The following is a 13,928-nucleotide window of genomic DNA, read 5'->3' on the forward strand; positions in this document are numbered from 1 at the left end:
GGTGTTCTGCCCTGAGCCCTGCCACAGCCCTCCAATGTCCCTTGCTTGTACATGTGGATGTCTTTGTGACACTCCTTGTTTGCCATTACAGACATTTCAAATGCAGTGGTCCTCAACCTGTGGGTCTGACCCCTTTGGGGGTGAACAACCCTTTCCCAGGGGTCTCCTGAAACCATCCGGCAACACAGATACTTACATTATGAGTGGTAACAGCAGCAAAATTACAACTGTGAAGTAGCAGTGAAAATAACTTTTTGGTTGGGCCTCACCACAACATGAAAGGGTTGCAGCGTTAGAAAGGTTGAGAAACAGTGGCTTAGGGTGTTGTCTGTGTTGGATTCAGAGGTAGTATTTTGTGTTCATATTTTGTTTTATTATGGGAATGTGGTTTTGCCAAGAGCCTAGGTTCTCAAGCTCAGGATTCTCTTATTCTTCAGGTTTTTGGTATTTCAGGCTGTATTTTATTGTTATTTGTTTTGTGTTAAGAGATGCTTTGCCATTTAAATTGATTAACTAGTGCAGTTATGTTAGCTAATTGATTAGCTCAAAGCTTGTTCAGGGCGTTGGGCTTTAGCTTGGCGGGCTCCTCCCCCAGTGCAGGAGCCCTGGCTTTCAGCCTGCTGAGGGGGAGCCCACATGTCCCCAGCACTCTGGAGGTGGAGGCAGCAAGACCAGAATTGAAGGCCAGCCTGCACTTCATATGACTGTCTCAAGTAAAGTGAAAACTTCCTTGCACTGGAAAATGTGTTTGTTTTCTGGATCTGTGGCTTTGTGGTGCTGGTAACCTTATGCTGTGTTTGTCCTAGTCAACTCTCAGGCTTTGATTATGGCATCCTCATACATGTGTGTACTGCACTTAGACAGGACCCTGTGTTCTTTTGCCTCTCTTCTCTGTGTACCCGAGTCCCCTTCCTCTCTCCCAAGTAATCCCCCTTCCATTCCTATGTGTTTTCAAACTATTTTACTAATGGAGAGATGGTTAACATAATGAAAAGTATTCTGGCCTCGAGAGCATATGAAGACCTGACTGGTGGTTTGTTGTCTGTGTTTGTGTGGTGGCTGGTATCTCTGATAGGGTCTGTTCTTCAGGAAGCCTGGGAGCTTGACAGCTTGGCTTTGCATCTTTCTTAAGCAATCCCTGTAAAGGAAGAAGCAGACGGTGGGCAGGGCATGAAGTCAGCCTTAGCCTTCTCTGTGCGGAGTGCTCCTCCATTTGAACCACTCAGCTTCCATTGCAGACCTGCCATTTCCATACCATTGGTCCTCATCAGCCATCCTCAATAACGTGTACATACACCTTAACCTGAGCACACATTTTCCCCATGAACCAACACCATCGACTAACATTTTTTTCCTGTTTTTCTTTCTAAAAAGGCCATCATTCCATACAGCTCACCCACACATGCACTGTGACCAGCATATGCTTTGAAATTCCTTTTGAAGCTTATCTTTGTATTCCAAAGCAGGCCCTTCTGAAACTGATGATGTTGATGAAAAGCTCCCCCTTTCGAAGGCTTTGCAAGGTATCACCTTTTCACTTCTGCTCTCCCGCATCCTGTTTGTATTTAATGTTTCTTTATATTGGACAGATTGTTTTAATAATTATAACTATATTACTTTTCCAAATGGAAAAGGAAAAAAATGTATTGGCCTTTTTTTTTTTAACATAAATGAACTTCACAAGCAAAATTTTTCAAAACCAATTTTCCCTTTTGTGAATCTAGTAATGAATCTCGAAATGGGTACATGACACACTTTCCTATTGAAGGTAAAGTACACTTTATAACTTTATCAGCATAGTCGGCAGTCAGGCTGTTACTGTCGGGTTAGCAATGTGACTAGTGATAAGGCCGCGGTGACGCCTAGCTTTGGGAAGGATGACAAACTATCACTTGTAAATCCCTGTGCTTGTTAAATGAGTCTTTGGGTAATTTTTGTACTGTGTTCCGAGACTTGATTGTAGTCTGTTAGTGATGGCCAGTCTGGCCTTGTTCTCATGAGACCTCTCTTCTTTCGCATTACTCTATAATGTCATTATAATTGTGTTGCTGGTTTTTATTGACTTTAGTGGAGCAGAGAGGTGGTAGAGGGTCATAGCATGCATGAGCAGCTTCCTTTGTGCACTCGGTGTCTTGGTGGCCCTTCCTGTTGGGCCACCCTTGGCTGCTTCTCCCTTCGCTCATGTTTCTTTTGACTTTACACAGTCAAAGAATTTACAGCTCTAAATGCAAAAGTTAAGGCAAAAAGAGATAAGAGTGCATGTAGAGGAGGCCCATCATGCCTGTTGCTCACAGGTCGACTTGTGAATACAGTGCTGCCCTTAGCTCTGAGTTCTGGCAAGTTCCCACTGTAGAGAGAGTGCGAAGCATCCTGGGACAATCAGAGCGTGGCCGAACAGAGCGCTGCAACGCAGCAGCGTTGACGCATAAGCTGGCCCCGAGAGCTGCGCGTGAATGTGTTCCCGATACTCCAGTGTGCTGGCAGCTTTGGCCTGGCTGTCCCTTAGGCGTGAGCCGAGCACAGATGTCAGGAGGCGTGCCGCCCACCCCTCTGGCTCCTTTGTCCTGGCAGGTGACGATGTGTTTTCCCTCTTTTCCTTGTCCACAGCTTAGACACTTAGAGATTGACGATGCACTTGGGGCCGGCTGTGCACTGGATCCTAAGTGGCCGGCTGGTGTCTTGGCTGGTGTCTTTCCTACTGTGCCTGGTCCCCTTGCTGTAGTAGGATGAACTGCTGCCCCTGGCTGCCTGACCCGACAGGTGGCTGGATGTATGCCCCATGTCCAGAAGCAGGCAGGTTATTAAAGTGCTTTAAGTACAACTTTGATTAAATGATGGGATGGTGTCTGTAGCCTCTCCCGTGCAGGAAGGAAAAGAGGGAACTCCACACACAGTGAGCCCTGACTTTCCTTTTGACACTTGTTAGGTCTCTAGCAAAGAAAGGGTTTCTTCTGATTTGGTGTTTTGTTTGTGAGTCCTTGGCAGACGAGCATGGTACCTGGACTGTCATTGCTTCTCAGATCCCAGCATCCCTCAGCAATGTAGCATGTGGTGACAGTGACTACTATCAACTCCCCAGCCAGCCCCGCATAGTTTTGTTCTGGATGTTTGTACTTTCAAGTTTTCAGCTTCCAAATAGAAGTTATTTTTTTGAAATTTAATTTAGAAAACAATTGTTTGAACTTATTACTGAGTTAAAAATATCTTTATATGTTTTTTTTTATTAAATTGTATGGTCACCTAGTTTTTCTTCTTTTGCTGTTAGTTTTTTTTTTTTTTTTACTGGTTTAGTATATACTGTTCATTTTCTTTTTAGGAAGCCATCATTCTTCAGAAGGCAACGAAGGAACAGAAGTGGAAGTGCCAGCAGAAGGTTAGGAAAGAAGGGACTTTGACTCTTTCCGCATTTGTTGGTCTTCAGATTGTGTCCCCGTGAGCCTGCTCCCGAGATGAGGCCGTGGTGTTGCGGGCCTTCATGGCTGGATTTCCTTTCCAGGGAGGAGGCATATGGGGCCACACACTGTGCTGACAGGCTCTAGGCCTCGCTGCCATGCTCAGTGATGCTCGTGGCGAGTCCAAGTGAGCAGGCCCTTCTGGTTCTTTTTTGCTTTCTTGTGCTGCCATGTTGAAAGTACAGCGAGGATAAGTAACTGTGGTGTTTATTAAGTTAGTTTATTTTTTCAATGTTTTAGAATCAAAACGATTCCTGGTTGTATTCTTTTTAACTTTAAAGCATACTGTTTATCATCTGCAGTTTGTAGGGCAACAGATAAGCTTGTGGTTGAGAAGTCTTCTGTTTTCTCACTCTTAACGGCACCCACAGCTGCCCCGGGAACGGCTGCCACTCTGCTAGCCAGTGAGTTCTTGTCACTCAGCTGACACAGCTAAGGAATGTTAAGGGGCCCCACTGCACAGCATGTGGGGACGCCCCTGCTGGGTGATTGGAGCAGTTCAGATGGCCAGTGAGCCATTTTGTTTCTGAATCAGGATTCCTCTCATTTGCTGCTGTTCATAGAGCATAGGGGATTTATCCTACAGCTTTGCATTCCTTGTATCTGTTGTCCCATTTTATTTACAAAATCATAAATTTGACCTTTGCCTTCTTCTAATGAAGGGGTGGCCCTAACGAAGACATGGGCTGATGTTTGTACTTTCAGTTGCAGGAGTAGGCTTTCTAGTAGGAATATGTTTCTCTCAGAAGTGTTGATGTTCTAGCTGGGTGTGGTAGCGCACACCTGTTACCCCTGTACCTGGGAGGCTGAGGCAGGAGGATCACCCATGAGTTTGCGGGCAGCCTGGGCTACATGGTGAAACCCTGTCTCAAAATGATAAAACAGAAAAAGAAATATTTGTGCTAACTTGAGATGCTCTCCATGGTGAGTGTCCTGAATGGCTTGGGGACTAATCTGACAGTCCTCTGTGGCAGGTCTTAGGTTGGAATGGGTGGTACTGCCAACAAGAGGCCTCTGCCCAGTGAACCCGAGTGGTTCACTCAGCACCAGGCTGCTTCACAGTTTCAGAGTCTATGAACACATACTAGGTCTTGGGAGACTTGTTTCTGACCAAATTCTGATGGATGTGTTCCAGTGTTACTAGCTGGGCACACTTGGCTTCTGCTCTTCATTCCTGTACTAACAGCAGCAGACATCATCTCTGGCATATCAGTTAACCTCTCAGCCTTTGCAAAATGAAAGCTAACAAAAATTCCCTGCTTCCAGCACCAACATCTCTTCCTGTGTACGTACCGTTTCCTGTAGCAGCACGAGTCTTAGGCAGAGAATCTTGCAGGCCGAGTCAGCTGTGGTCCTGCATGCATGTGGCACTGGCTTTCTCTCCATGCAAAGGTCTCCTTTGCAAAAAGGTGGTTGTGGTTTTAAGAGTATAAGCCACTCCTAGGATTCCTGGAAGGTGGGAGGCCATAGTGTCCAAACTAGAAAGCCGGTGTTTATCTGGCACCCCAGTTAGAGCAAGGAAGCAGTGTGAGTTCGCTGTGACTGCCTCCAAGAACGGGGGCTCTTGAGTCCACTGAAGCAGGTAACTTGGTATTATCTTAACATTTCCTAGAACTTTGTTTTCTTTTCTCCCTGGTTATGCTCAAGGGTCCAATGAGCATGAAATGAATTCACTTGCCAGTTGCATTTTATTGTAGGCTTCTTTTGGAGCACCAGACAGTAAGTGTTGGCGCACACGGAACATGCTGAATAATGAATGTCATTGTAGAATTTTATTTTTTTCAAGATTCTACTCAACATGTCCCTTCAGAAACAAGTGAGGACCCTGAAGTTGAGGTGACTATTGAAGGTTAGTTACTTAAGCCTTGACTCCAAGAGTTCACTTCTGGTCATGAGCATCTGTGTCACAGTCACACTGAGTGTACATCTCATCCATTCTGAAGGAAGCTGGGGACAGAGCAGCCCACGCCCCAGCAGGGCTCCCCAGTTGCCCTGGGAGTACTGGGTGACAGATTTAAGCTATGCAAATTAAATTAGACATTCAAACTTAGATCCACACACATACAGAGGCAGGTTCCAGGAGCTTTTGGGTTATGAGGGAAGAAATTTAAGAAAAGCTGAAGCCCCTGGTACCTCAGAGGGGAGGAGAAGGCTGCCAAGGCTGGCTTCAAACTCTTGGGCTCCTGCCATCCTCCTTGCCTCAGTTTCCCAAGTGGCTGAGACTGTAGGCATATGCCATCACACTTGGTTAATCAGTAACTTTTAAACCAAGTCCTCCTACCCCCCAATGGATAATATACTATTTATCATGGATAATATACCATTTATCATGGATAATATACTATTTATCTTTTGAAAATGTTTGGAAGCAATGGTTACAAATAAAATTTAAAATAATCTTCAATAGCTAAATTGCTGTAACCCTAATTTATTTTATTTTTATTTTGAGACAGGGTCTCACCGTGTAGCCCTGGCTATCCTGGACTTGCTTTGTAGACCAGGCTGGCCACGATCTCACAGAGATCCACCTGCCTCTGTCTCTTGAGTGCTGGGATTAAAGGCGTGCGCTTTTAGTGTTTTTAATTTTTTTTTTTTTTCTAGAGTCACATCTCACTAGGAGGCCTTGGCTATCCTAGAACTGTTTTGTGGACCAGGCTGGTGTTGATCTCTTAAGTTCTGCCTGCCTCTGTCTCAAGTGCTGAGACTATGGGTGCGAGCTGCCAGCAGGGTCTCTTCCTATAATCCGGGTGTCTCCCAGTGCTCCTCTCTAAGAGCCCCCAGCTCGCTGCTTTCTGGAATAGCACTGGAAGCTGGGCCCTAATGCTCTCACCTACTCTGCTCCTTCACTGAATGGCGGCAGTACATTGCTGATAGATGACTTATATGCACGTGTGTATGCCTGGATACCTATGTCTTTGCAAATATACAGGTGCAAATTTTTGTCACAAAGCTTATCTCCCCCACCCCGCCCCGCCCCAAATACCACACAGCAGTTTTTCTCCTAACCACAGCATAACCTTTCTTGGTTTGGGAGCTTGGGTGTGCTCTGTCTCCCTGTCTCTGTCTTTCTCTGTAACCTATCCTGTTTTGTCTCCATTGTATTGAAGATGTGAGCTGGTTGGTGGCTTTCACCAGAAAAGAATTTTTCATACATCATATGTCAATATCAGTAAATTAATACATGGATTTGTCTTTCTCATTAACATAGTTAATGAGAAAACTATTTTGAATTCTTTGCAGTAAATTAAAGAATTGAAATTTTGGGGCTGAAGGGATGGCTAAGAGGTTAAGAGCACTGTCTGCTCTTCCTAGAGGTTCTGAGTTCAATTCCCAGCAACCCCATGGTGGCTCCCAACCATCTGTAAAGAGATCTGGTGCCCTCTTCTGGTGTGCAGGCATACATGCAGGTGGAACATTGTATACATAATAAATAAATCTTTAAAAATAAAAAAGAATTGAAATTTTGTCACCTTTAGTTAAAAACCTGTCAAGGCACCTGTGACCAAGCCTGACGACCTGAGTTCAGTCCTCAGGGCCCACGTGGTAGAGCAGATCAACTCCTGCTCTCCATGTCCTACTGATGGGAAGCCCGTTCCCCTTCCCAAACACACAACAAAAGAATGAATAAATAAATTATGATTTTTGAATTAAAAACCCTAATTATGTTCTAGAAAGTTGTAAGCATGTTAATCAACTTTGTCCTTTATATAGAAATGAGAAAATTTCTTTGATGAAGAACCAAAGTAGGTTTTGGGCTTTTGGGTTTGTATTTTCTTAAGCTTTTTAAAAACAGGGTTTCTCTGTATAGCCCTGGCTGTCCTGGAACTCACTTTATAGACTAGGCTAGCCTCAAACTCAGATATCCTCCTGCCTTTACCTCCCATGTTCTGGGACTAAAGGCATATGCTGCCACAGCCTGGCCTTTTTTTTTTTTTTTTTTTTTTTTTTTTTTTTTTTTTTTTTTTTTTTGAGACAAGGTAGCTCCTCTGAGTGTCCTGAAACTTGATTATGTAGAACAGGAGCAGGCTGATCTCCAGCTCACATAGACCCACTGTCCTCTGCCTCCTTCGAGCTGAGATTAAAGGGGTGTGCCACCATACCTGGCACCAAATTGGTATAGTAGCTGTGTTAAGATTGCTTACAAAATAAATCCTGTGTACAGCACTAAAATCACATTAGCAAACAAACTGAAGAGGGCAAAGGTCCCTCATGTGGTATTAACGACAAGAAAAGGCCCTGCTGTCATGAATAAAACCATCTTAAAGGAAAAGCGTGGGCCTGCAAGATGACTAGTCAGTCGAGAGTGCTTCAGGCCCCTGCAGGCTCACACATGCTGCTGCTGGTCTTCCAGAACTCCATTCCCATCCAAGGCCCTCCTCTGTACCTCAGGGTGCCAGGCAGGCATGTGGTGCACACACATTCATGAGAGCAAACATCCATGCACGTGAAACTTATGAAGTGTGTTTAGAGAAGAGACTTGGTCTTCTTTAGGGTGCACTCTTACTTTGAAGGAAGGTTTAAGAAAAATGCACACTGCTGCTGCCTGGGAACTGCTGTTTCCCGCTCAGACCTTTCTACAGTTACCACACAGAAGAGAAGACGGTATCTCTGCAGTTTCTAGGCTCTTGTTTGTGGCCATCCTTGTGTGGCTAGAGGCGGCCACTAGCACCTCATAGCTGCCATAATTGACCTGGGTCTGGGCAACTATAGCAAAATCAGACTGACAGAGCTGGCCTCCGTTCATAAACATGGAGCTGACATCTGGGGTTAGGTTGGCTGCCACCTCTTCTCCATACACAGAAGATGTAGAGCATTTGTGGTACATACTCTATAGCCTCAGCACTCAGGACACTGAGGGAGGAACATTGCTATGCGATGGCGACTAGCTAGCCAGCCAGATCCTTCCGGGACACACACACACACGCACGCACGCACGCACGCACGCACGCACGCACGCACGCACAGACACAAGTGCAGATGACAGATCAATCTCGGTATGTTTTATCTTGCTTTTGTGAAAATTCTTTTAGCTAATATACTTTTGAAATGCTGTTTCCATACTGCACAGTGTCTTTAAGGGCCTTGTTCCCAGTTCATCTGAGCTTACAGACTCATTTGCACACAGTCACGTGCAACAGCCCAGCCTCTTCACTTGACTTTATTTCATTGTTAGTTTGCTTATTTATTTATTTATTTATTTATTCACTTTGTATCCCAGCTGTGGCACCCTTCCTTGACCCCTCCCAATCTCACCCTCTCTCTCTCTCTTCTCCCATGCCCCTTTCCCAGTCTGCTGATAGAGGAGGTCCTCCTCCCCTTTCCTCTGACCCTAGCCTATCAGGTCTCATCAGGACTGGTTGCATTGTCTTCCTCTGTGGCCTGGTAAGGCTGCTCCCCTCTCAGGCGGAGGTGATCAAAGAGCCAGCCACTGAGTTCATGTCAGAGATAGAGCCCCTTTTCCCTTTACTAGGGAACCCACTTGGATGATGAGCTGCCATGGGCTACATCTGTGCAGGGGTTCTAGGTTATCTCCATGCATGGTCCTTGGTTGGAGTATCAGTCTCTGAAAAGACCCCTGTGCCCAGATATTTTGGTTCTGTTGCTATCTTTGTGGAGCTCCTGTCCTCTCCAGGTATTTTTATCTCTCCCTTCTTTCATATGATTCCCTGCACTCTGCCTAAAGTTTGGCTATGAGTCTTAGCATCTGCTTTGATACCCTGCAGGGTAGACTCTTTCAGAGGCCCTCTGTGGTAGGCTGCTGTCTTGTTCCTTGTCTCCTCTTCCAATGTCTATCCCGTTTGTCTTTCTGAATAAGGATAACGCCATTTTGTTTTCTGATTCGTGTTGTGTTTTCATGGACGAAGTGTTCGAATTTTTTTCTGTGTTTGTTATTTTAAGGCCCCACAACTATTCCTGTATGCTACGGTCCATCCGGACACTCTCTGTACACCGCCACGCGTTATTGCAGAGCTGGGTGTGCCCCACACTCAAGGGGTCACATTAGTGTTTGCCGTTTTCCCTGTAACAACCACTTGGTTACATACAGATGAAAGCTGTGTCCTGCAGCGCTGTGAGGTCATTGGGAGGCTCAGGGTTGACAGTAGGTAGAGGTCGTGTTCTAGGGATGACCTTTTTGTGTACATGTGTGTGACTTAATGCTGAGGGTATTGGCTGCAGCAGGTAGTCAAAGGCAGCAGGAGGATGTGTGCTCTTGTAGCCATTCCACAAACTTTGTAGTCTCACACTGGGGAGAGGATCCACAAACATTGTAGCCTTGCACCTGGCATGCCCCTGTGCAGGAGGGTGTTCTGCCTGGAGCAGGAGCAGCTGATACCCTTCACCTTGAGGCCACGGGCCACTGTGTGAAGCCCACCGAGAGCAGCGGGAGGGTGGAAGGCACAAGGCTGCTGTTGAGTTTGTAAGTACTTGACTGAGCTAGCATTTATGGTGCTTTAAACAGTTCATGCATAACCAGAGAGGAAACAGTGCAAAATGACAAGTTGTGGATGGGATCCAGAGGTGAAAGGTGAGCCTCGCCACCTAGCGGTTGCTTTGCCTCGGAGCCACACCTCCAGCCGCATCATTGTATTTGTTCCTGTGCCTTCGTTTCTCACAGGAGAGTAAAATGGTTTTTTATATATTAGAGTCAGTTGTGTTAAATATTCTCCTAGGCTTTTTTATGTTCATGTTCAATTAGACTATCTTTAATATATATCAGTGTATTTTGTATTCTTTTTCTTTCTCTTTTTTCTCCTTTTCCCCAGAACAGGGTTTCTCTGTGTACTGCTGGCTCTTTTAGAACTCACAGAGTTTAGACACCTGCCTCTGCCTCCTGAGTGCCCAGCTGTACTATATTCTTAAATGAGTTTGACTGACTTAATATTGAGGAGCATGGTGGGGTTTGGTTTTGTTTTTTCAGTCAAGGTCTCTCTACAGAGCTCTGGCTGTCCTAGAACTCACTGTGTTGAGTAGGCTGGCCTTGAACTCACTGCCTGTCTGTGCCTCCCAAGGGCTGGGATCAGAGGTGTGAGCTACTCTGTGCAACCTAAGAAGCAGCCTCTTGACACGGAAGAAAATCTGCCTGGCTGTTTTCCCGCAGCCTCGGCTTGAAGTGACACTGTGGAGAGTGCCTGGTAGAGACCGTTAAACCCAAAGTCTGCTTCAGTCTGGTCTCTCGGTGTCCAGCTGGTTAGCAGAGTCAAATCTCCGAGCCACTGGCTGGCCTCGCTGTGTTTCTTTTTAAAAAATGAGACAGTGTCTCATGCATCCCAGGCTGGCCTTGAACTCACTGTGTAGCCTACCTTGAACTTGTAGTCTGTCCCTGTTCTGGGATTGCAAGTGTGTGCCTGCACCTGGTTTCAGCTTGTTGTTAGGCTTGTTTAGAAAGTCTGCTTGGGATCTGGAGAGATGGCTCAGAGGTTAAGAGCACTGTCTGCTCTTCTTAGAGGTCCTGAGTTCAATTCCCAGCACCCACATGGTGGCTCACAACCATCTGTACTGAGATCTGGTGCCCTCTTCTGACCTGCAGATGTACATGGAGATAAAACATTGTATGCATAATAAATCTTACCCAAAAAAAGGAAGTCTGTTTGAGAGTAACAATTAGCTTAATATTTTGTTGTATTTGAATAGTCATTTCTGATAGCTCTTGTCCCTTAATATTATTTCTGTTTTATACTTATTGATTAAAAAAAATTTTGAGATAGGGACACTGGTAGTTCAGGCTGGCCTTGAACTTGTTGTGTAGCTGAGAATGACCTTGAATTTCTGGTCTGCCTGTTTACACCATTTTTTTTTTTAACCTTTCTGATAGTCTCATCCTGGCTGGCATGGAACTAACAGAGATTCGCCCATCTCTGCCTCGCAAGGGCTAGGGGTTAAAGGTGTGCTCCACCACACCTGACAGTTTACGCCACGTCTTTAAAGTAAAGATTCTGTAAGCTATGTTTGCAGATGAGGTTGGAGCGGCTAGCGTAGGTGTGAGCTGACCTTCTAGGGACCAGAGCATGATGGTGGCTGGTCTTACTTGGCTTGACTGTGACGTGTGTTTGATTTCTACCTGGAGTCCCCTCCGTGCTCTTGAAATAAGCATGGGCCTTCTCAGTTGTCCTGACCTGTGTGAGCCCTGTGCACCCATCGTGCTGGGCAGTTGAAAATGGTCCTGTGTTAAAGAAGTCAACATCTCTGTTCCCTTCGTTTTGGAAGTGTTGTGCTATTGAAAATATTTCCAGAGCCAGCTTGGTGGTGCATGCTACAGTCCTGGCACTTAGGAAGCTGAGGCAGGAGGATCCTAAGTTCAAAGCCACCCTTTCTCAAGTAACAGCAGCAACAAAATTCGGATGTGCCTTAGTGGGAGAGACCAAAGCCATGGGATCGGCCCCAACAGAAACAACAAATTAAACTAAAGAAACCAAAATCCCCAAACTAACATAAGCCAGTTACAGTATTTGATTCAGTTTTCTCCTGCCCATGTTTAAGGCCATTGGAATCCTATGTAAGCTTTTTCTTTCATTCAGGCTCCGTTTTCTTTTTTTAATAACACATTTGTATTGTTATTAGTGGAAACAGCTGCCGCCATTGCAACTTTTTTTTCTCAAAACACTTGAAATTGAGCACAACTCTAGTCATGAAGGTTTTAGAGAAGGGGTGGGGAGACTGGTCGGAGGGCACGAGCAGCTGAGCAGGGCTGGCGCAGCCAGGGGTGCTGCAGGGTGGTACAGCTGTGGACATGTAGAAAGCTCTCTTGTGCCCAGAGATGCCCCCCCCCCCCATTGCATGGTCACTCCAGCAGCTGTTTCCTGCAGTAATTAAAGTTTTCTTTCTCAAGATGATGATTACTCCCCACCCACCAAGAGGCCAAAGAGCAGTGAGCCGCCGCCGCCCCCGCCCGTCCCGGAACCCACCAATGCAGGGAAGCGCAAAGTGAGGGAGTTCAACTTCGGTAAGTTCCTTCTGGGGGGGCTGGGGGCGGGCAGTGGTCGGCAGGGGGCGGGCTGCGGGTGGGCAGTGGTCGGCAGTGGCGTAGGTGGATCTCCGCGAAGCTTCTTGCCTGCCTTTTGGTGCCCGATTATCCTTCAAGGCACTAAAACCTTTGTTTTCGAACTTAGTTAGACCCTCTTGGTTTTCAGTTTTGCCCTGTTGCCCACTCCATTGTACCTCCATTTGCCAGTATATTCTGCTAAGGGACTGAGTTTCTAAAATAGTAGGGTGAGTTAGTTTTGTGGTCCATATTTTGATGACCACTTAACTTTTGAAAGTTTCTTTGTTGGGATAGAGCCTGGGCTGTTATCTAGGCCAGTGCTCTGCCAGTACTGACCTCGTCACAGCCTTGAAAGGGCGTCTGAATCTCCCATGTTGTTTTGCTTGCGTCTACTGGCTCCAACTGGAGGGTGGCGTCTGAGAGTTTAATTTTTTCAGCATCATGTGGAAGTGGCAGCTTCCTCCCAATAAAGCCTTGCATTTCCGCAGCTAACGCAATTCAGGAGGTGTCCCAGAAGGCCCATGTGGGCCTGCCTCTCTTTGGCTGCAGTTTTGCAGGGCTTGACTGGACTGGTCTTTTCTGATCTATCTTTCAGAAGTTTAAACGCTACAAAGAAGCAGCTGTGGACTGTTCTAAAAATAAGTTTCAAGTGTCCCTCAGTCTCTAACTGCTCTCAAGAACCTAGAAAAAGGAAAGACCTTTTGGGAAGGCATGAAAAAGCCAGACTGAGATGGGCTGATAGGCGGGCGCGTTGTCTTCTAGAGCGCACCCAGTGCCAAGCTGCCCTCGGTACTGAAAATAGCTCCCTCTCATTTTCAGAGAAATGGAATGCACGCATCACCGACCTGCGGAAACAAGTTGAAGAGTTGTTCGAAAGAAAATACGGTATGTCTGCACCAGTTTTTCTTCCAGGTCACTGCTCAGGTCAGCCAGCCAGGGCTGCCAAGGAGTTAGCACCTCGCCACACATCTGCCCTTGTAGGCTAGAGCAAGTTAGAAACTTAGTTTCCAGGTTGCCATTAAAGCTCGCACCAGTGCACACACACACATGCACACACATACCACTGCGTGCTCTATGTTTCTTTCTTTTCTTTCTTTTTTTTAAATTTTTTGGGACAGAGTCTCACTATGTAGCTCTGATTACCAGAACTCACTATGAAGACCAGCCTGGCATCCAGTTCACTGAAATCCGCCTACCTCTGTCTCCCAAGGTTGTGGGACTAACAGTGTGGGCCACCACGCCTGGCTTAGGTGCTTACCCACAGATTTACATCTTAGGTCTTGGAAACTTTTAAAGATTTATTTATTTTCATATTAGATGTATCAGTGTTTTGGGTGCATGTATGTTTTGTACTACTTATTTGCCTGATGCAGAGATGGTTGTGAACTGCAGTGCATTCTGGGAACTGAACCTTTGCAAGAGTAGCCAGTGTTCTTAACCACCAAGCCATCTCTCCAGCCCCAACATGTATGTCCTAACTATGGCAGTGAAAGTCT

The 13,928-nt window shown here is 46.0% G+C and overlaps 1 protein-coding gene across 9 annotated transcripts in view; it reads left to right on the forward strand.

Moving 5' to 3' along the window:
- The window catches only part of Gtf2i (general transcription factor IIi), an 82,441-nt gene that overhangs the window by 39,417 nt on the left and 29,096 nt on the right, over nt 1-13,928 (forward strand). For 2 of the 9 annotated variants that reach the window (XM_021646662.2, XM_060382244.1), the window contains exons 10-14: nt 1,464-1,523; nt 3,317-3,373; nt 5,239-5,301; nt 12,280-12,393; nt 13,252-13,317. In XM_021646662.2, coding sequence (XP_021502337.1) covers nt 1,464-1,523; nt 3,317-3,373; nt 5,239-5,301; nt 12,280-12,393; nt 13,252-13,317 — 360 coding nt within the window. The remainder of the gene's footprint in view (nt 1-1,463; nt 1,524-3,316; nt 3,374-5,238; nt 5,302-12,279; nt 12,394-13,251; nt 13,318-13,928) is intronic. The other 7 variants (XM_021646671.2, XM_060382245.1, XM_021646665.2 and 4 more) reach the window with 6 other exon arrangements.

The sequence above is a fragment of the Meriones unguiculatus genome, chromosome 4, assembly GCF_030254825.1.
Source record: "Meriones unguiculatus strain TT.TT164.6M chromosome 4, Bangor_MerUng_6.1, whole genome shotgun sequence".
NCBI classification, from domain to species: Eukaryota; Metazoa; Chordata; class Mammalia; order Rodentia; family Muridae; genus Meriones; species Meriones unguiculatus.